General features: G+C 39.0%; 1 protein-coding gene across 1 annotated transcript in view; it reads left to right on the top strand.

Annotated features, from left to right (window-relative positions):
• The window catches only part of LOC126106889 (histone acetyltransferase Tip60-like), a 125,258-nt gene extending 105,664 nt beyond the window's left edge, over positions 1-19,594 (top strand). The window contains exon 9 of the mRNA XM_049913299.1: positions 14,513-19,594. Coding sequence (XP_049769256.1) covers positions 14,513-14,729 — 217 coding nt within the window. The 3' untranslated portion in view covers positions 14,730-19,594. The remainder of the gene's footprint in view (positions 1-14,512) is intronic.
• Positions 19,595-24,136: the final 4,542 nt, after the last annotated feature.

Below are 24,136 nucleotides of genomic sequence, written 5' to 3'. Positions count from 1 at the left end.
ATGATCAGAGGACACTGCCTGTAATGCTCCAAACATTCTCTGTTGTGAAGATATCCACAACCTTGCTGGCCACGGTAAGGTTTCGTAAGCACGAAGACAAGCAGTAGAAACTTGCAATGTGAGGGAAGGCATTATCTGTCTGAAATGTAAGCACAAGATGGCTTGCCATGAATGGCAACAAATCGGGGAGTAGAATATCGTCGGTGCCCAGGGCACCTCCAGACTCGTCTTCGCTAGTCATCAGTTAGCAGGACTCATTACTGAAGACAGTTCTACTACAGCCAGTGAGATTCCAGGCCAAAGATATGTTTGTAATCTGTATATATAGGATACTTGAGAACTTCTACATACGTTAACGTTTTTTATTTATACAGAGTGTTAGGGGTATAAGTGCAGAGTGAGGACAGTGTACTGAATGACATTACATCAGTATTTACTTCATTTGCAGTCAAATAATTGTAACTATTGGAGTAGTACTTTTTTTAGATTGGTTAGTACCTCCAAGTCTGTGTGACAAAAGCAAGCCATTAACACCTATTTTCTCTGGGCAGAAGGTCAGGTGAGGAACTTTGGATGCAAATTGATTAGTCTATATTGAAAGGTGTGGTCCACTTAGTGGTACAGTTACGATTGTGCAGAAAACATCAGGTAGTAAATTATGTGAAGTATTTTGGGGAAGACTGATAGACGTAGAGAAAAACAACTAACACACTGAAATAAGAACATATTAAGGTACCGATGATCTTAAGGTCTGCACTTTGTATTTTTCACTAATGATCTACTTTGTGACATAGGCAGTGGTTTGAAAATGTCGAAACCAGTCACCATTAAGTAATATGTATGAAATGGTGACAGGAAACTAAATAAATAATAAATTATAGTTGCTCTCCCTTTATACCAGACAATTTTAGAATTATACGTATTTTCACTTTGATTCAAAATTTTATCAATGTTTTTGTGTATCAGATTAAAGATGGTTGATGTATTACAAAACTAACAACACACCTTTTATTTGTGACTCCATTTGTTCGCCTAAAAAACAATGCATCAATTGGAAACAGTGGTCATATCGGAAGGCTTAAAATCGTAGGAAAGTACTAGAGAGCATCAAATTAATATTAAAAAGCATTATGTTATGAGGAAGGTGACACAGTCATAATGAATGGAGAGAGTCTAAAAGGACATATTACTTCAAATACCTCAGATCAACTGTTTCAAGTAATGTAAATCTGAATTTTGATTTAGATCACAGCATGTTAACTGGCTGGAGGAATTGGAAAGGAAGTCTGGAATATTCTGGGCCCAAATACATAAATGCCAAAGCCTAGGGAAATAATGACAATTGTAATATTGTCATTATTCCACCCCAGACTTCCTAAGTCCACATGAAAGTAACATAAAAGGCACTCATAAGGCCAGCATTATTGTATGGAGCTGAGACGTGGGCATCATCTAAGAGACAGTACACTAGGCTTGGTGTAGTTGAGGTGAAGATCTTGAGGTGGATGTGTTAGGCAGCAAAATAGAGCAGATTTCAAATGAGAAAAACCAATGAGCTGTATAAGTTGTTGCAGTGCCCAAGGAAGTTTGGGAGAGACTTGAGTGGTATAGATGTATCATGAGAAGAGACCACATTCATGCTGCAAGGGCAGCGATGGTGATGGCAGCAAAGACTCCAGGAGAAGAGGAAGGTCTATAAAGAGGTGGATGGACTGCATACATGAAGAGCAGATGGAGAAACAACTGACAGAGGACGACACTCGGGATGGCGAAAAGTGGAAAAAATGTTAAGCCTGTCGGGCCAAAAAAATATAAAAGAAAATTGCACTACAATTGATTATTGAAAAGTGCTTTTCATCTCCTTACTTACTATGTGGCAATTATTTTCATTTCGTTAATATTACATCTTTATTTCCTTAGTAGTAAACTCTGAGAAAGTCAAATTATGTCTGGGAACTAAGAACTCAAAACTTTTTAGACAAACCTACCTATAGTGGTACTGGTGGCTACACACAAAGTCTACAGACCCCAAACTTATTATTGGAAATGAAACCACATAACTGGTCCGTGTACTTTTACAGTACTCAACTGATAATTTGGAGGTGAAGGCTGTGGCAGCATCACTCTCTTGTAGTATTAAAAAAAAAAAAGTGACAAAAGTATCCATGGCTCTTCCTATGTAACAGACTCTGAAAATTCTCTTATTAGCTCTGAATTTTCATAACACAGGGCTAACCAAACTATCCCATGAATAATAAGCCAAATTACTTCCTCACCCAAGGCTATATTATACAATCTTGCAATTGTTCTTGCCTCTTTCAGTTCACAAGATATGCACTGTTCACCTGCTAGCCACCAACTGACTCGTTCCACAAAGGAGCTTAGCAGTTTGATCGCAGACCCACCTTTTCTATTCCCGCCTAGGACTTCTCTCCAAGTTTTATATGACTACATACCTAGTGTCCATATGTATGAACCAGTATTACAGTTAAAGTTCTAACTTTTACATTCTTTTACAGCACAACAGTCTTGAAATTACAATTACATAAATTGTTGTAAATAATGAATGAAACCTTTACATCGATGTTATGTCAAAGTGCATGGTTATACAGAAGTTACATTAAGTAATAACAGACAAAGAATTTAGATGAGGCCATTATAGGTAGCATCAGCAGTAGTGTTACAAAAAACAGTATCAATATCTGTGCCCTGACAAAATCGTCAGCTATAATAAGTTTTTACAAAGTTTCTTTGTGTTTTAGCTGTTCTTTTTTCTGCTAATCAATGTCATTGGCTACCTGGGCATGTAATTGATTTGCACTCATCAGCAATGGAATCGGAGACAGCTGGCATGTCAGACCGTATGGTCAACAGTAGCCATGGCTAATGGAATTGTTCGGCATGTCGTGTGAACTCAGATGTTGTCAGAGCTTGTACTGCCCGTTGGAGGCAGTTGAGACACTCAATAGCACACCTTCAACACAGTGGTGTACGAATACCCTGGTGCCTGTGTGATCTCGAATACGGAGTGACATCTTGCTGTGGTAGTGTGTGCTGATATTGCATGTCTTTCTGTCCTGCACCCAAGCTCGGACAGTGTCAGAGTCATGTGACACATCGAACAGTTCTGTTCACTGTGGGTATTGAGGCACTCTCTTTCTGACACAGCAGTTGTATCTGATTCCATTGCTCGTGCCCAAAAAGACAATGATAAGTTGGAGGAACAAAGTAAATTGTTGTTGTTGTGGTCTTCAGTCCTGAGACTGGTTTGATGCGGCTCTCCATGCTGCTCTATCCTGTGCAAGCTTCTTCATCTCCCAGTACTTAACTGCAACCTACATCCTTCTGAATCTGCTTAGTGTATTCATCTCTTGGTCTCCCTCTACGATTTTTACCCTCCACACTGCCCTCCAATGCTAAATTTGTGATCCCTCGATGCCTCAGGACATGTCCTACCAACCGGTCCCTTCTTCTTGTCAAGTTGTGCCACCAACTCATCTTCTCCTCAGTTCTATTCAATACCTCCTCATTAGTTATGTGATCTACCCATCTAATCTTCAGCATTCTTCTGTAGCACCACATTTTGAAAGCTTCTATCCTCTTCTTGTCCAAACTGTTTATCGTCCATGTTTCACTTCCATAGATGGCTACACTCCATACAAATACTTTCAGAAACGACTTCCTCACACTTAAATCTATACTCGATGTTAACAAATTTCTCTTCTTCAGGGACGCTTTCCTTGCCATTGCCAGTCTACATTTTATATCCTCTCTGCTTCAACCATCATCAGTTATTTTGCTCCCCAAATAGCAAAACTCCTTGACTACTTTAAGTGTCTAATTTCCTAATCTAATTCCCTCAGCATTACCGGACTTAATTCTACTACATTCTTTTGTCCTCGTTTTGCTTTTGTTGGTGTTCATCTTATATTTGCCATTCAAGACACTGTCCATTCCATTCAACTGCTCTTGAAAGAGAGTATTCCAGTCAACATTGTCAAATGCTTTCTCCAAGTCTACAAATGCTAGAAACATAGGTTTGCCTTTCCTTAATCTGTCTTCTAAGATAAGTCGTATGGTCAATATTGCCTCACATGTTCCAACATTTCTACGAAATCCAAATTGATCTTCCCCGAGGTCGGCTTCTACCAGTTTTTCCATTTGTCTGTAAAGAATTCGCGTTAGTATTTTGCAGCTGTGACTTATTAAACTGATAGTTTGGTAATTTTCAAATCTGTCAACACCTGCTTTCTTTGGGATTGGAATTATTATATTCTTCTTGAAGTCTGAGGGAATTTCGCCTGTCTCATACATCTTACTCACCAGATGGTAGAGTTTTGTCAGGACTGACTCTCCCAAGGCTGTCACTAGTTCTAATGGAATGTTGTCTACTTCCGGGGCCTTGTTCCGACTCAGGTCTTTCAGTGCTCTGTCAAACTCTTCACGCAGTATCATATCTCCCATTTCATCTTCATCTACATCCTCTTCCATTTCCATAATATTATCCTCAAGTACATCGCCCTTGTATAGATCCTCTATATACTCCTTCCACCTTTCTGCTTTCCCTTCTTTGCTTAGAACTGGGTTTCCATCTGAGCTGTTGATATTGTGGCTCTCTTTTCTCCAAAGATGCCTTTAATTTTCCTGTAGGCAGTATCTATCTTACACCTCGTGAGATAAGCCTCTACATCCTTACATGTGTCCTCTAGCCATCCCTGCTTAGCCATTTTGCACTTCCTGTCAATCTCATTTTTGAGACATGTATTCATTTTTGCCTGCTTCATTTACTGCATTTTTGTATTTTCTCCTTTCATCCATTAAATTCAGTATCTCTTTTGTTCCCCAAGGATTTCTACTAGCCTTCGTCTTTTTACCTACTTGATCCTCTGCTGCCAAGTCCCATCCCCTTAAATTCCCACCTTTTTGCAGTTTCTTCAGTTTTAATCTACAGTTCATATCCAATGGATTGTGGTCAGAGTCCACATCTGCCCCTGAAAATGTCTTACAATTTAAAACCTGATTCCTAAATCTCTGTCTTACCATTATATAATCTATCTGATACAAAGTAAATAACAACAAAAAACTTTCTTAAAACATATTGTAATTCGAGATGTGTAACATCTTATTTCAACTGCAAACCATTGATGGCTGTTCTTTTCCCAAAGAGTGCTAACGAAAAGCACATGCGCCATCTATCTTGCTTCTAATTTGCAATTCTTCATTGACCCTCTCAGTTGTAATTAACTGAAGCACTTTTATTTGTTTTTACTGGGCTCTGTGGGTGTTACTCTTCAAATATGGAGGTCAGGGGCTTTTTCCTCAATAGTTGCTGCGATTTTTTTCTGTCGTGTTGCTACTTTCGCCTCCGATAATGAATTGTTAATGTGAAAAGTTCCCAGTTCCGCCAGGGTTCAGAGCTCTTGTTAAACTGTAGACACCCATATAACTTGCTAGGTAAGTCAGTCCGAACATCTGAGGAAGGCGAAAGCATACCATTTTTTATAGGACTATGGCTGGGAGTGGAGCACTGTTGCATTCTAACCAGCCTGTAGGTTAAGGTCAACTTTACCTTACACCAATACAACGCCACGACTTTTTTATATGGGCAGTTGTGCATCCTGTAGACAGAAAAGTGATGAAGTGAGGCAAGAAAATAAAATTCTCATTATATAAGGTGCTACAAAGGAACCTTCACAGTAAGTTAGTTGAAAATAGTAAATTTCATTTATAGAATTTGAGTCCGCCTGGAACATTAAAATCCAACTACAGGTTGGTTAGTACTAAACTATTGACGTCATCCTCATTGTATACTTTCAGTTCAACATTTTGTGTTTTGCCCCCTCCCCTCTCCATACACTTTGTCTAAAACTGCACCCTACAGGATAGCTTCCATTGATATGAGATAGGCAAATTTGATAGTATTTTAGTTCAGGTACAATATCTATCTCTCTTTGGTGGGAAACAGAATAGCATCTGAAATCACTTGCATAATGAGGAGCAATCCTTCACGATAGAAGTAGAGTTGTTCAGAACTGCAACTATGCATCATAATTTCTGCTGTCACAATAAATTGTGTCATGTAAGTTTACTATTCATAAAGTATAACCCTGTTATGTCACAATGTGATATTACTTCCCAAGCATTTACATCTGGTTGATTTGGTGTTAGCTACAAACCAACTGTTCAATTTTATGACTATCAGATAGCTGCCATTCTATCATTTCAGCTGTTGTGATAATGATCATATTATGTCGTGAAATAAACTGGAATCACTGTTGTATGAATTAAGCATTAGTGCAGAACGTTGGAATCTCCTGTAAGGTGGATCTGGAAACGGGTGGGAAATATACATTATCAGTTGCTGTAAGGCTTACAGGCACTGGGTAGACCTCCATGCAGTGAAGCTAATGCCATCATTCAGAAGAGTTCAACAAGGAGTGCTACTGAGATTAATGGGCCTTACTCGCACTACCCCAAATGATGTATTGTTACTAATTGTATGAATATGCCCATTGAACTTGGAATTCAGGAAATTGGATGCCCTTTATTGTTTAAAGAAAGTCAATGAAATGGAAGTATAAAGTATTCCTGGAACTGAGGCCAAAACAAGGTGGCATGTTACAACTGCAGAAAATGAATGGGACACTTCGGGCACTCGCAGGAGAACACACGAATTTCTCCCTATCATCACTGGGAGAGAAAAAATGAGTTTCCTGAACCCGTTGAGTGGATTGATACATTACCTGACAAGTAATGCCCTGTATGCTACACATCTATACAATACGAAAAAACAGATGCTAAATAGCTGTGGCTGCGGCAGTGTGGTACTCCGGAGCAGACATTGTGGGCTGTGCGGTCTGCAGAGCTGCAGTGGGCTGTGGTCATCAGGCTTTAAGGATGTAGGATCCAAAAGCACCACTAAGGAATGAGTACACTTGGCACGTCTTGAACAATGCTGCAACCACAGTATCCAGGAAGACTTCACGAGGCATTCAACCGTCTGTCAGCATGCTGCCATCTTGGCTAATCAGGGTATCCTACAAATGGAGAGAAGGCAGCTGAGGTCAGCAACCACAGAATGAAATGGTTTTTCATGACTTTGCATCACATTTGTGCAAGTGATAACAGAAATGTGGATTCTATGACATTACAGTGAATCACTTATTACAGTGAAAATGCTGCTGACATGTTTTCCTGTGTCCGAAGAATCCAGCAGGCATTGACTGTTGACCGGGCTAGTATGAGAGCAGATCCAGTAGTGGAAACAACCATTTACAGTTTAGATTCATCCTAATAAGTGAACATAACCAGAACAGAATCTGTAGTACTAACTGTGGTATTAGTAGTTGGGTAATTGATTAAGGGGTTTGATTGTAGTTGTGTTGTGGTAGAAAGTAGTTGCAGCATCAGCACTTGTATATTAGCATTAAAGTATCATAAGTACCAGGAATAAATAATCAATATACACGGTGTCTCAAATCTCTTGGGTCAAATCGAAACAGGTGATGTTGGGTCCACAACTGATTATATTGAGATAGGGAACCAGTGGTCAGAAATGCATATTTATTGTGTTTTAGATATACACAGTGTACACTGTATAATGACAATACTGTTTTTCATAATTGTTCAAAGTGACGACCACCCATCTAAATGCGTGTATTGCAAAGGTGCAGCCATGTCTGAAGTGAGGACAATCTACACGCCACCCACATTGGTGGCCACCAGCAATGATTCTCTGTCATGTATGGGCAGCCGTTGTCCAAGATCTTCTAATATGACCTTATTTGTTGCTTCCCCGTTTGACTGATCACCTGTTGACACACAATCAGCATGGATTTGGAAAATGTTCTTGTGAAACACAACTAGCTCTTTACTCACACAAGGGATTTCAAATTTATTCCGTATTTCTAGATTTCCAGAAGGCTTTTGACACTGTACCACAGAAGTGGCTTGTTCTGAAATTGAGCTTATGGAATATCATCTCAGTTATATGACTGTATTCATAATTTCCTGTCAGAGAGGTCACAGTTCGTAGTAATTGACATAAAGTAATAGAGTAAGACAGAAGTGATTTCTGGCATTGCCCAAGGTAGTGTTATAGGCCTTCAAACAACTTAAATTGGAAAGAACACACAGAAAATGCTGAGGGGGCAAACCAAAGACTGTGTTTTATTGGCAGAACACTTAGAAAATGTAAGAGATCTACTAAAGAGACTGCCTACACTACACTTGTCCATCCTCTTTTGGAGTACAGCTGCATGGTGTGGGATCCTTACAAGATAGGATTAACGGAGTACATCAAGAAAGTTCAAAGAATAGCAGCACATTTTGAACTATCGTGAAATAGAGGAGGGAGTGTCATGGACACGATACAAGATTTGGGGTGGACATAATTAAAACAAAGACATTTTTCATTGCAGCGAAATCTTCTCATGAAATTTCAATCACCAACTTCCTCCTCCGACCTACAGAGGGAGAAATGATCATCATAATAAAATAAAGGAAATCAGAGCTCGCACAAAAAGATATGGCTGTTCATTTTTTCCGCACACTGTTCAAGATTGGAATAATTGAGAATTATTGTGAAGGTGATTCAACGAACTTTCTGCCAGGCACTTAGTGTGATTTGCAGAGTATCAATGTAGATGTAGAATGGTCCACATTACCTGGTGTTCCTGCGAGATGTGCTCGCACAGTTCTTGGAGACTGTACCCCATGTTGTCCATGAAAGGATATTGTTTCAGCATGATGGTGCACTTCAGTGTTAATGTTGCCAAGCACCTGAATAACACGTACCCTAATTGTTGGATTGGAAGGGGGGTGGGGGACTCCTGTCCCATGGCCAGGATTTCACAGCTCTGGACTTCTTCCTCGTGGTGTCATGTCAAGATGTTGGTGTATTAGACACCCGTAGAAATTGATGAAGACCTGCTTGTTACGGTCCAAGCTATCTGTCTCCTGGTACAACAGACACCAGAGATCGTTGAGAGAGTGCTGCAGAACTTCCTGTGTGGTGGCCTTGTGCACATTGAGACTGGTGGTCGTCACTTTGAACAGTTACCCTGAGCTATGTTGTTGTTACGCAATGTACGCTGAGTATGTCTGTAACACAATAAATGTGCATTTCCAACTGTTGGTTCCAATCTCAATATAATTGGTTGTGGACCCACTATCACCTGTTTCAGTTTGACCCAAAAGGTGTGGACATCCTCATACTTCTTTTATTATTCACAAAAATGTGAGTTGTACAGCTTATGTTAGCTTCCCAGATAATAGGCTGAAGTTGTGAGAATAAATAAATAAAAATAATGATGAATAAATAAATTCTCTGCATGATCATCTCAAGGATTTATTTCGTGTCTCTGTCACAGTGAGATAAATAGACAGTCGGATGTTTTCCAACGATTTTGTTCTGAGTTGCCCACTGTAAGTCAATAATATTTCCCAGTGCTTTAAATTGTTACAGTAAATTGACAGTATGAGCTACACTGCTGCTACTGTAGATACAGCCACTCCCTGTTTCACTAAGTCGCTGTCAGTGTGAGGATAAAACTCCTAGAAGCAAGGAGTGCAAGTCCTGAAAGAACTTCTGAGAAGTTTGGAAGGTACAAGATGAGGTACTGGCAGAAGTAAAGTTGTGCAGGCCGGTCGTGATTTGTGTGCAGAAAGCTCAGTTGATACAGAACTTGCCCACAAACAGCAGAGGACCCAGGTTCAAGTTCCAGACTGGCTCACTGTTGTGATCTGCTAGGAAGTTTCAAATCGGCACACACTCCACTGCAGAGCGAAAGGTTTGTTCTGGAAATACACTGATGGAAAAAAATTACAACACTAGAAAATAATTAATGTAGAGTAATGAAATTTTGGGAATACATTCATTATATTTTGCAAGATCACAGGTTAATGTAAGCGCAAGATAAGCCGTGGCAAATGTGAACTGCTGGAACATTAATAAGTGGTGCAACCATCTGAATGCAAGCATGCAAACGTACATGCATTGTGTTGTACAGGTGCCGGACGTCAGTTTGTGGGATGGAGATCCGTGCCTGTTGCACTTTGTCGGTCTGTACAGGGAAAGTTAGTGCCGGATGTGGATGACACTGGAGTTGTAATCCAATGATGTCCCACATGTTCTCAACTGGAAACAGATCTGCTGATCGAGCAGGCCGAGGCAACATATAGACACTCTAGAGCATGTTGTGTTACAACAGCGGTATGTGGAAGAGTGTTATCCTGCTCAAAACACCCCCTGGAATGTTGTTCACGAATGGCAGCACAACAGGTCGAATCACCAGATTGTCGTACAAATTTGCAGTCTGGGTGCATAAGATAACCACGAGAGTGCTCCTGATGTCATACGAATGTCCACGCCAGACCATAACACCAGGTGTAGATCCAGTGTGTCTGATACCTAGACAGGTTGGTTGCAAGCCCTCGACTGGCCACCTCCTAACCGTCACACGGCTGTCACTACCACTGAGACAGAACCGACTTTCATCAGAAAACATAACAGACCTCCACCCTGCCCTCCAACTAGCTCTCACTTGACTCTAGTGAAGTTCCAAATGGTGATGACTTGGGATCAGTGGAGTGCAGGCTACCGGTCGCCTGGCTTGGAACTATCCTTGAAGTGACCGATTTGTAACAGTTCATTGTGTCCATGTGATGCTACTGCTGCTCAAATTGCTGCTGTAGATGCAGTACGATATGCCAGAACCACATGCTGAGCACGATGGTCTTCCCTCTCAGTAGTTCCAGGGCACCATCAGGAGACAGTACATTCTCGTAACCACCACTTTAGCAATAATATACTGTGGTGACATTCCCACCAAGTCTGCAGTATCACAGAGGGAACATCCAACTTCTAGTAGCCCTATTACAAGATTCATTCAAACTCTGTGAGGTGTTGATAATGGTGTCTCTGATGCCCTAAAGGCATTCTTGGCCATCGTCATCTCGCCGTGTCGAATCTCAGAAGCAACCAATACTCACAATCATTACAGTGTGTATTGCATCCTCATAGTGTTGCTGCTAGTGCCACCCTTGTGTGACTGGCACAAAATTCGAGTAGTGTTGTGTACATAGTTCCGCGTAGTCAGCGCATACACAACTTTCCCACTAGAGCGCGCCCCTCTAAGCACAACAGCGCAGGCACAGCGCTCGTCCGTCTCCGCACTACGAGATGGCGCTGTCTTAGAGACGGACCAAATTCTGCTTCCGCCAATCCGCGTATTAATATGTAATGCAGCCAATGAGATTGCTGCTAACATAGAACCTTTTCTCCTCGCGGATCACACTCGCGCAGTGATACATTAACGCGCGAGGTATTATAACGAGTGTACAGACCTCCGGTTAGTCAGTCTGCATTTGTCTGCACCAGTCTGTACCAGTCTGCATTAGTCTGTACCAGTCTATAGTCAAGTTTCAGTCTGCACCTAATAAGATTATCATATTCCTGTACATAGCCATGAAGAGAAATGTATAGACACTTTGTCAACTATCAGAGATATGTGAGAATAAGATTAACGTACCAAGACCAAAGGAACTTCAGAATGTCAATTGTAAATAGCATCCAGAACCAAGTTAAGTTATTTTTATGCTTGTTATTATTTTAATACATGTGTGTGAAATTTAATCAAGTTCTGTTTAAAGTTGGTCACTGTCAATGTGCTACTCTAAGCGTGCAAGTGGCATTTCTATCGTCTGACCTAACGGCAGAAGATAAACACGCCACGATAAGACCACGAGACATACTGCTGACACTCGCCTACTTCGTTAGAGCGACAAGTCAAATAATCTGATGGTGTGTGTACCGAAGGTCTTACAGTATGCACACCACAAATAGACATCATATTTCAGCAATAGAAAATGCCTACAAACTTTTGTTTACGTGGCACAACTTCTTCTCAGTGTTGCGATTTTTTTTCTGTTGGTATCTATTTTGTCTGCTTTAATTGAATCGTGATTCTTGAAATGTAGGATGACTGTGGCACTGAGCTTTCAAACTGTACCAAATATCTTGTGTAAGTGAGCGAGCATGTCTCCTGAACCTGGTGCTGAGTACTCTTGAGTACGTATTCAGCATGAAGGTAATCAGACTTTGGTAGAAATTAATACATTTCTTCTCAGTGTTGTAGAATTCTTTGTAACAGTAAACATCTAGTCAGGCTTTGCTCTCTCTTGGTGCTAAGGTGATAAGAAAACTAGAAAAGTTTGTTAAGGAAGTTGATTCGTATCCAGAATAAATGTTCAGTCTGCAGCGTGAGTAGTGTTCAGGTACCTCTGTTGGCATAACACTTGTCTGCAAAAAGCAAGTCCCAGGTTTGAGTCCCGGTGAGGCACACAGTTTTAATCTGCCAGAAACTTTGATTCATATTGTTTGCTATAAATGATAAGAGCTTTTCAGAAATCACCCAGTTTATTAAGAGATGGCCTGCAGCCTAGCGCAAAAACAGTTAATTATGTACTTCTACAAAGGGGAATGGCCTGAGGACTTCGCTGCAACAGTTATGATACCAATAGAGAAAAAGAGAAATACTAAAAAATGTGAAGAGCACCGGACCATCAGTCTAATTTCTCATGCAGCTAAAGTCTTGCTGAGAGTGTTGAACAGGAGGTTATATGGCAAGCTAGATGGAGGGATTGCAGAGGAGCAGTTCGGATGTAGAAGAGGAAAAGGAACAAGAGATGCTATTGGCCTGCTAAGAACTATAGGGGAAAGATATCTGGAAAAGGGTAGAGAAATCTTTGCTGTTTTTATAGATTTAGAAAAGGCTGTTTAATGTATACCTTGAAGAGATTATTGCAAAAAGTTTAGGTGGGAAAAGAGGAATATGTATTGGTGGAAAGAGAATAGAATGTATAAGATTTGCTGATGACATGGTACTAGTGGCAGAAAGTGAGCGGACAGTGAATAACATGCTCAAAGATCTGAATGAAGCTTGTGTGGAATATGGGATGCAAATAAACACAGCAAAAACAAAGAGTATGGTCATCAGTACAAGACGCAGTTGAACAAGCTGATGGATATCTTGAAGAGGAAAGGAGTAGATTGGAAAGAGAGACGACTGATACAGAATCTATATTTACCCCAGAAAGTAAGGATAAGGATTGGAAATGAAATGTGAGAAGGAAGCAGCATTGGAGGAGGTGTTAGACAAGGTTGTTGCCTTTCCTCACTGCTGTTTAATGTATACCTTGAAGAGATTATTGCAAAAAGTTTAGGTGGGAAAAGAGGAATATGTATTGGTGGAAAGAGAATAGAATGTATAAGATTTGCTGATGACATGGTACTAGTGGCAGAAAGTGAGCGGACAGTGAATAACATGCTCAAAGATCTGAATGAAGCTTGTGTGGAATATGGGATGCAAATAAACACAGCAAAAACAAAGAGTATGGTCATCAGTACAAGACGCAGACTGTCCAATATTAAAATAGGATAATCTACCATTAGCCAAATAAGTCAATTTATATATCTCGGAAGCACAATAACTGAAGACTTGAGATGTCACCAGGAGGTGAAAACCCAAATTGCCATAGCGAAGGACGCATTCAACAGAAAGAGGAGACTCTTGTGTGGCAAATTAGATAAAGGACTAAGGAAAAGGCTTGGCAAATGTTTTGTCTGTAGTGTGGCACTATATGGGGCAGAAACATGGACACTGAGACGAGAGGATGAAAAAAGGTTAGAAGCATTTGAGATGTGGATGTGGAGGAGAATGGAGAGAATAAGCTGGATGGAAAGAGTGAGTAATGAAAGAGTATTGGAAAGGGTTGGTGAGAGAAGATGTCTGCTGAAGGTTGTAAGAGAAAGGAAAAAGAACTGGTTGGGACATTCATTGAGAAGGGAGTGCTTGCTAGTAGGTGCTTTGGAAGGATTGGTTTGTGGAAGAAGACTGAGAGGAAGAAGGAGATACAAGGTGATAGATGACATAAAGGAAAGAGGAAATTATGCAGGCCTGAAGAGGATGGCAGAAGACCGGACAGCCTGGAGAACTACCATGTGAAAACCTGCCTTTAGGCAGAACACTACTGATGATGATGATGATGATGATGATGATGATATACTTCTAACACGAAATGGAGCTTAGAAGAAAAAGAAAATTAGTCAACTGTCTTCTTGTATTCCTAAACAAGCTAACTGAGATTTTAGAAAATGTTCCTGGAAAAAATATTATTATGGCAGATGAGGGGCCCCTCTGCTTATCTCTTTGACCAATGTACACTAAATAAAAGTATCTTATAGGTGCCTGAGTATGTTGCACATGGCATCAATATGAGTGCTGTTGTCTATAGTACTGTGTCTTTCACAGATAAACAGAGCAAGCTGAGAGTCAGAAGACCTCTTTTTGTGGGATTTGTGTCTATTCTTGAAGAGGAGAGTTTGCATTTGTTCATTATTATTGAATATTCTTCTAATTTTTTAAGTGTAAGGTGTTTCTTATGAACCATTATGTATAGTTGTGTTTCAGTTTCTAGTCATAACCACAGCTTATCTTTTCTCTTCTGGCAGTGAGATTTGTGAGCTGACGAGCATCAAGAAAGAAGATGTGATCTCCACGTTGCAGATACTCAATCTCATAAACTACTACAAGGGACAGTACATAATTACACTGACAAAAGAGACTGTAGCGAACCACAGGCGTGCGATGGAGAAGCGGAAGATCCGAATCGATCCCAAGTGCCTGCACTGGACTCCGAAGGACTGGTCGAAGCGTGCCAAGTGGTGACAGTGGCACGTGCCTCCCCCTTACTCGTCGTGTTCCCACTCGCCGGCAGCGGTAGCGCCGGCCGTCCCGCTCCACAAGCGTTCGTGCACCGCATCGGCTGTCCGGCATGTCCGCAGTTGCGCTCGGCGGCTGGCATGACCCAGCCCGGCTGCGGATTAGTGCCGCCTCTGTGACGGCGGCAGGCCCGCCGCGTGGCTCCGTTCTTCTGCCATGTGGCGGTGTAGTTAGAAGCTGTACAGTGTTCATATGTGGCTGTTACTGTGTATGTGTGTAATAGAGCATGTGTGTGTATGTGTGTGTGTGCACCATGCACACTTTTGATTGTTCTTACGTAAGTGTGTCAGTCAGTAAGTTAGATATTTGCCAAGCTTCAGCACTTGAGAAGACATTTACTGAAATTCAGGTGCACTGCTGGCAAATGATCCAACAGTAGGAAGCGGCAGCAAGATGAGGAGACGGTGACCTGAATGAGGAACACCACAAGGAAGCGTAGCTTCTACCCATCTCTCAGTCAGTAGCTTAAAAAATTAGTCGATCATATTTTGGAGAGATGCTACAAGGTAAAAGTATACCATTTGGTATGTTCCACAGTAATTACTGGTTGTATTATTTTCTTGCTGCCGCTCCTTCTTTGTTTGCAACTTTGGCCAGGCTGGCCTATTATATGTGCAATTGAGTGTCTTTACTACTATGCAGTTGAGATATCTGTACCAGCATTCTTAAAATGTGGCTAGTTGTGACTGTCTCAAAATTTATGCTGCAAGTTACTGGGAGACTAATGGCCTGAAACAGAACTCTGACTCATCGAAATTCAGGTTTTCTCAAGTTCCTTCCTGCTGTTAGGTTCTGAGTTAATTCATTTCCTCTCACTCATTGTCACATTAGTCAAAAATGTCTTCAAAGACTGCTTGCTGATCTGCTGGTAGCTCGTATGAGAATGTTGTAGGCAGGACATTAGAGAGACAAAAGAGAAGTTTGCAAACAGTGATGCTTCAGTATATTATTTGTTCTCATTCTTTGCATACTGGTACATAGGATCCTACTTTAATTAATCAAAATTCTTTTTTTGTACTTGTGCATTTGGTTTCTTTTCATTAATGAGACTGTTGGTTCTGTATCCCTTAATATTATCAGCTTGTATTCCATTGAAATCAGCTTATATTCCTTCACACATTTGGAAACAGAAATTAATCACACATGTGACCACATTGAACATTAAACTGCATTTTGCTTCAGACAATGATGCATTGAGCAAATTGGTTCATACTAAGTGCTCTCTTTGGCCAGTTTTCCACACCTTGTGTTCAGCACTGCCAGAGTCTCACAATAAATAAAATGAAAGGATTATCAATATGTACTATATCTTCATTTATGGGTAGCAGAACAGCAGGATCACGTATAAGCTTAAGCCGAGATTCTTTTACAATTATAATAAGCAGAAGTGTTATTGGAATAAACTTTCCAGTTCATTACTGTCATGTTTAGCAGTTCAAATTAACTTGACTGTATACAAAAGCCACAGTAATATAGCTATTTGTCGTAAATGACGAGTATAAGCTTCCGCATCTTTTCACGTGCATTCAACAACAGTGTAAGGTATCAAATATGTTAATACAATAAATTTGTCAGAAATAATTTGCTTTCCTGTGAACATTCTTACTGTCAGTGCTGTTTAATTCCATCCCTTTTGCATAGTTTCAAATTTGTATTTTGGTAAATTGAGAGATTTGTGTGCAATTTTAGTCTGAACAAATCCAGGTGTGATCCAAAAGACAATAATTGGAAATTTTGCTGCAGGTTGAAACGTGAAACACCCGAGTATTTATCACTCTGGTTGTTGACAGCCCTCTATCCCAGAGTTACATACTGAAATTTATTAATTTTTGTGATTATTTGTCCAGACATGTCTTCAAACTTTACAAAACACATGCCCACATGAAGAAAAATCTTGGGAAAAATAAAGAATTTTTTTAAAAGTTGTAATTTCATTTAACTTTACTTTCATACAAACTATATTCTGAAGGTGTCCTACGAGAAAATCCTTAGAACTAGTAATATGTGTATTTCATTCTTGAAATGATGGATTCAAGACAACATACATTTTCTGTATTTTTGGTTAAGAAGCACCACTCAGTCACACCTAGCCATTCTTTTAAGATAAATCATATAACTGAATCTGCCAGTGATGAATGTTATAGAAAATGTTTGCTGTGAAGAGTTACAAGTTTCCCATTCATGCTGATGGTCATATTGTATAATACTGTTACCACACTGTATATAGTATTCATCTATTGTGAGACTGTACTTTCAAAAATTGACAAAGTAAGAGACTGTAATTGTATCAGGATTTATGTAGAAGGTAGGAGCAGGTTGCCAAAATAATAACAAAGATGTCAATATATGTATATATAGGTACAGGAATAGGCTCCAAATCACTTCCAGGAAATTGTATGTTGTTTTAGAAGAAACTGCAGATGAGGTTTCCGTGAAAGTTGTAAAAGTATTTCAGCACAACAAATTATTTATAGACAGTATTATCAGGAATCTTGTGATAACGGTTTAGATTGCATAATATTATGTTCATAAATACAGTAAGGGTGAAATAATTGCTGACTAATCTGGGAAGTTCAATCATTGTGAACAGCAGTCAGTGTCCGTTTCTGCTGCACCAATTTTATATTGTATTACTTTCTTATTAGAAATTCTGTACAAGAGACAGTCACACAGTTGATCGTCCACATAGTTCAGCATACACTCCATTTCCTACAACATAACAGGGAGACAAATGATAACTGTTACAGATACTTCAAACTTGCTTTTTTTTTCATTAATCATGAATTACAAAGCTCAGCAGATGCTACAGGTATTTTAATCTCGCATAGTGATGTCCAATCTTTTGGTGCTATAGAAAATTTAGAGATTATTGATGAGATTTTATGTAAAATCACGTTTTAAAGGGGAAGCTTTCTCCTGCATGGAAATACCCCAATGTTGTATTGCAATTACGTTTTGCTTTGGTGAAAATGTTTTTACTTTAAGATCAGAAATTAAAAATGATTCATGATAATTTTTTTGCTTAGAGGAATTTCTGTGACAGATTTATCTGATTTATAAAGTTTGTGATGTGAATTCAAAAATTTTGCTTTTTTGTGCATGTATTGCAGAGGGAAAATGATAATTGTCAACTGTTGGGGCAGGGAAAAATCAGCTGATTTTGGAACTATATTTCAGTCACAGCTTTACTGTAATGAGAAACTGCAGAATTGGTGCTCTGGTTGTAATCTGCTCCTACCTTTATTATGTGCCACCTCCATGAAAGGAAGTGGAAATAACTTCAGAGAAGCTGTGATAATGGAAGGCAAAAAAAAAACTGTTCAGAATTGTAAACATGTAATTACTTTTATCTGTGTAAAAATCAATGTTCTCTGTTCGTATTCAAGGAAAAATTTTATTTGGTTCCAAATTGTCAGTCTGTGGTGCCCATGGAAGTTAGTTTCTCTTTTCTCTCTCTCTCTCTCTCTCTCTCTCTGTGTGTGTGTGTGTGTGTGTGTGTGTGTGAGAGCGCGTGCTAAACATGTAACACATTTGTTCCCATACTACATCATCAAGAACATATAATCACCCGAGCTGTAACAAACAGAATTATAAATGAAATAGCACCCATTTTCTTCCTTTTTTTCTCTAGTTTATATTAGTTGCCACTCTTCAGTATTATAGTGTTATTCAGAAAATTATATTTTGTACCTAATTTTTCCAAACCCCTGAAATTTGCAACTGTAGTTTTAAATTTGTTGCTAAATTTATTTTAGTATGAAAGTGAACAGTGTGTCAGATTTGTGGTGGAAAGGTTATTAGTTGGTGACAGGGTGGTATTATTCAAGTACTAAAGCATGGAAAAATCAAATAGATGGCCTCTGGTAAGCATATTTTTACATTGCATGAATGGATAATTTTCTGAAATTTAGTTTTATCAATGGTGTCACATCCCTATAAGACCTAATAGCCTTTCTACCAGCACGTCTTTCAGAATGTACTTGCACAAATACAACAAATTGACACTGCTCTTACCTGGCTGTGTTGTCCACAGACTAGAAACTTTGGAACCATGTGGCTAAAAATTTATTGGAATGCTCATTAGTTTTGGATTGTTTGTAACTTAGAGTGCAGTTGGAATGTGAAGAGACTGTGAAGTATTACTACTGTTGTGCCACTGGAATGGGAAACTTCCCTATGTACACACAATTATTGGTCTTTCATTGATGTCTGTCTGTTGATTTTTCAGAAACAACTGATTTGCCTTTATCTCTCTTAAAGTTGCAAACATTTCAAAATTTAAGAGCTAATATTTGTAAAACAAACAAGAGAAAAGATAAAAAGAAGATAGTACAAAACTGAGAGCAGTGTAATAGAAGTTCTGGATGAGTAATGGCAAATTTATCATGAACTAATAAATGTTATTAGATGGAGGAGGAAGCAATAGTTTGATTGCTGTAGTGCACAATATTTTGAATTGACAGTGAAGTTATTTTGGCTTTGTGTAGAAATTTGTGAACCAGTATTTTCTTCCTCTCTCACTTTCTTTTCAATGTTTGCGTCATCTCAGAATCGTTACTTGGCATTGCTCATTCAGTACTTGAAGTGACGCTTCTTAATTAGATATTGAAGTCATATCAGGGTTGATCTGTGGAATGCAAATTGTATTTGTTTTATATTTTGTGTAATATTGCAGACTGCTGCAGAAGCTGTGTGTGCTAATGGTGCAAAGTGGAACTAAATTATTGTGTAGTTGTAAGATAATTTCTGGACTTTACAGACATGTATGTGAAATCCGTGCTTTATCTCATTGAATTCCATGTCTTTTTTTACTTGGCCTTTTTTATTTGTGCACATTCTGATGATTACCTCACCCATTGCAGTCCTTCTCCTGTCATATCATTTCACATTTCTACGAGGGTGATTTGAAAAGTTCTCAGAACAGAATAGATAAAAAGTACATACACCACTGAAACCTTTTTTTTTATTTTTCGATGTAATCTCCTTGTATATTAATGCATGTGGTCCAAGTGTGCAAAATAGTTGTCAACTCCAGGTATCACTTCTTTATTGGAAGTGAATCTTCGTCGATGAAGTTTTGGGAAAAGGTGGAAGGCTGGCGGAGACATATCAGGTGAATAAGATGGCTGTGGCAACAATTCATACCTTAGTTCGTGTAATTTTGCCATTGCAATGACACGTGTGCAGGCGCATGTTGTCTTGATGGAAGATGACTTTCTTCCTTGCAAAATCTGTTTTTTTTTTTTTTTTTTTTTTTTTTTTTTTTTTTTTTTTTTTTTTTTTTTTTTTTTTTTTCCCCCTCCACCTAACTGTTGTTGCAATTTGTCTAGGAGGTTAGTGTAGTATTCTCCAGTAATTGTTTGCCCAGTGGGGATATAATCTACAAACAGAATCTCCTTCACATCCCAGAACACTGATGCCGTGACCTTTCCTGCTGAAGGAATTGCCTCTGCTTTCTTTGGTGGTGGAGAATCAGCATGTTTCCACTGCTTTGACTGTTGTTTTGTCTCTGGGGTATAGTAGTGCACTCAAGTTTCATCTGTGGTCACAAACCGGTGCAAAAAATCGTTTGTTTCTCCTAAAACAGGTCAAACATTGTTCCGATATGTCATTCTCATGCATTTTTGATCCAGCATCAAGAGTCGTGGCACCCATCTTGCAGATAATTTTTTCATTTCTAACTCCTCAGTTAAACTGTGATATGCCCTTGCAGATCTGCCAAGCGTGAGCAATTTTTCGCACTTTCGATCGGCAATCCTCCATGACCATTTTGTGCACATTTGCCATGATTTTGGAGAAGTGACATCTTGGCTGAACGCTGCACAGATCATCATCTAAGCTCTCCCGACCAAATTTAAATTCACTTATCCACTTGGCAACAGTTGAATATGAAGGAGCAGAGTTCCAGTGTATTCTGGAAATTGGCATAAATGTCCTTTGCTTTCATACCTTTCTTTACGAAGTACTGCTCGAATCTCAATTACCCCCCCATCTTCGCAAATCACTACACGGGAACAACAGAGCCACGTCACCGCCGCAGCTTTCTTCCAAGATCACTGACGTGGCACCTGTTTACAGGCAACAGTCCAATGAATATCATGTGAACAACTTGTTGCACTAGTGCTGACCTCCAGGGGTGATTCCGAGAACTTTTCAAACCACCCTCATCATTGGATTTATGAGGGTTGCCCAGTAAGTAATACACCGCATTTTTTTTTTTTTTCCTAACCAAAAACAATGCTACAAATGTGAAACGTCATGTACATGTTATTTGAAGTCTCCTGAGTGAGTGCGCCAAATTTCCGTCAGTTCCGACAAATTGCGTAGTGGCAGGACAGTTTCAAAATGACATCTGTAGGTGATGTACGTAAACGTGCCGTCATTGAATTTCTCACTGCAAAGAAAGAAACTGTGGGGAATATTCACAAACACTTGTACAAAGTCTGTGGAGCATCTGCTGTCGACAGAAGTACAGTTAGTGGGCACAGTTACAGTCACAAGCAAGTGCTAGCAACTCCTGCAACATCTTCCATGTGTAAAATGCTTGTGTCACAAATCCATGTGTGCCACCACACATAGCGGATGTGATTTGATTTGTGCACGTGTTGCAGGTTACTTGATTATCTCTGTTTGGGTTCATAAAACGCATTTTCTTTGAGACTCCTGGAAAAATTGCAAGGATCTCTGTTTCTCATAGCCACAAAACGTGACAGTCAATTATCTGTAGTTTTTAGTTTTGTTAATAAAGACAACAAAGAAACAAGACATCAGATAGCAGTTATGAAGCCCACAAAATGAAAATTTCTTAACAGAGAAAGCAAAAGTTATTTTTGATCTACCCAGCACATACTCGTAAGTATGCATTGCTTCAGCATATCTGAACTGATACAAATTCAGTGATACAGGCATGTCACGGAAGAATGGGGTGGCAAGATGACTCCGCAAAAAATTAATTAATGGACACATCATAACAACATATTTCAAAATCCATACCAGTGTTTACAGGAATCAATTGTGTTGCAGTAAGTAGGAAAATATGTAAATAATTAAGAGAAATTGTAACATGTGACCTTAATGAAAAACCTACGTGGCATAATGTGATAAACAACGTAACCAAAGGCTTGTCAATAGCCCCAAAATTAAAATACCTCAAAGCAGTTACACAACGAGAATAAGATAAGCTAGCAAAATGTATTTTCAAAACTGCTAACTCTGCAGAAATAGACAGACACAGGAGACTGCCTTTTAAGGAAACGTTCTGCAAGGAATGAAAGCAGTAATGAATATTATCTGGGAGAAACACATTTCTTTGTTTAGACATTTAACCAGAACAAAGAGTTGAAGGGGGAATTATGAGAAATAATGGAACAGAAATTAAGGAAACTAAGTAATTCAGGAGAAGATTTAAAAACAAAGCAATTAAAAGGCAAATAAATGAGACTACTAATCAAGAGCAACATATAGACAATAGGAGGGGTGATTTAAAATGATGAAAGAAAGAAGAGAGCTGAGAGAATGATGTAGTTTTGAACCCTCTGGAGACTGAAAAACGCTTTATACACACATGTGCAGGAGACCAGGATCCAACTCCGGTCTGGCACAAATTTTTAACTTCCCAATTGATTTAAACCAATGTCCACTAGCAGCTAATGTCATTACTTCCTTTGTGCCTTTACCCTTTTATGGAGTTGACAAAAGTACACAATGAAGGCCATAAGATCAAAGTAAATAGCCAGTGAAGGTTATGGACTGTTAGTGAAATTTTTGTAGATATATAAAACTAAATCATATTATCACTAGAGTGAAAAAAAAAAAGATTACCCTTTCTATAGGGTCAATCCATACCAAGCACTGGTTGCTTGATGACCATCTCAGAATAATTTTATATTTGCTGGATGAATTCCCCAATGTTTAGCAGCCACAAAAATATTTTTTTAAAGAAATTTATTATTTATTATTTTGAAATGGCGGTGATATTTGTCCCAGGTCGCATGCGTTTTTTTGTATTTGAAAGCATCTACATTTTTTACATTTATTCAGTAGTGGATTGTCCTAAGCCTTTCAGATAAAATGTATTTAGTTCAACACACTCTGGGCTACAAACTAACATCATTATCACTTAGCTGAATGTATTCTTTAATATATTTTTAATAGTTCAAAGTTATCAGCCACAAATTAAAAAGCTCAATTTTTGAACAGTAGGTTTCCAAAGAAAGATTAATTTCTCAGCTTTAATATTTTGTCTGCTATTACACTGTATAGTGTAGTTACTTTTAATAGAGTATCAATGGTGAGAAACTTGCACTTAAAAAAATACCGTAAAATAGGGCGAATAGGATCAATTCTGAGAGAAAAACTTTAAAACAATAGAAACTACACAGGATCGCAATAAAGTATAGAAATCAGTGCGTCAATCTGCAGTATTGCCCTTGAGAAACACATTCATGAACATTTTGTGTTCAAATAGTGGCTACCCTGGCTTCTAGAGCACTGTAAACATGTACGTTCTGAAAACTTGGTATACAGTGGTGTGTGGTTGGGATTGTGTATCGTCAAAATCAGTGCTTCTACCAAGAATTGTGTTCTGAAATCAGGTCCTCCTTTGTTTTTGGTGAGTATTAAATATATTTCTTGATTTTATTTTATTTCGCTGGAACGAACGCACTTTCTTTAAAAAAAAAAAAAAAAAAAGAAAAGAAAAAAAAAAACAGGTGAATAGGATCAGTATAAAATAACACTATTATCGGGCTTACATTTGCTTATGGGACGCTACCTGCTTGTGTTTTGAATGTTTCATTCTACTTAATTTCCAGACTGATTAAAATGCCCAGAAATTACATTCCTGATCCTTGTGGGAAATCCTACACAAAGAGAAGCAAGGATGAATTAGCCCAAGCCATTGCTGCTGTTAAAGGAGTGAGGACCATTAGGCAAGCTGCCAGAAATTTCAGCATTCCATACACAGTTCTCCACCGACATTTGAGGAATAAGAATGTGCGCCCCCAAGGGGGACAAACTGCACTCTCTGCAGATGAAGAGATGTTGATTGTGGACAGGTTTGCTATTTGTGCTGAGTGGGGCTATTACTTTGACCGGTTGACTCTGCAATTGTTTGGCAAGGATTCTTGGACCGGATAGGTAAAGTTGTTAGAAAATTCAAAAGTAATTTACGTGGTCACAAATTCACTGTTAGCTTTTTGAAGAGGCACAAAGAAAAACTGAGTCTAAGACTGTACCAGAACATAAAAAGAGCACATGCCTCTGTTTTGAGAGTTGTCCTGCGGGAATATTTTGATAATTTAAAGAAGAAAATTAAAGATGTTCCCCTAAGTAATATTGTCAATTTACATGAA

This window comes from Schistocerca cancellata, chromosome 10 (assembly GCF_023864275.1).
Source record: "Schistocerca cancellata isolate TAMUIC-IGC-003103 chromosome 10, iqSchCanc2.1, whole genome shotgun sequence".
NCBI lineage: Eukaryota > Metazoa > Arthropoda > Insecta > Orthoptera > Acrididae > Schistocerca > Schistocerca cancellata.
The sequence above is the reverse complement of the archived record's forward strand: the minus strand, read 5'-3'. Positions and strand labels throughout refer to the sequence as shown.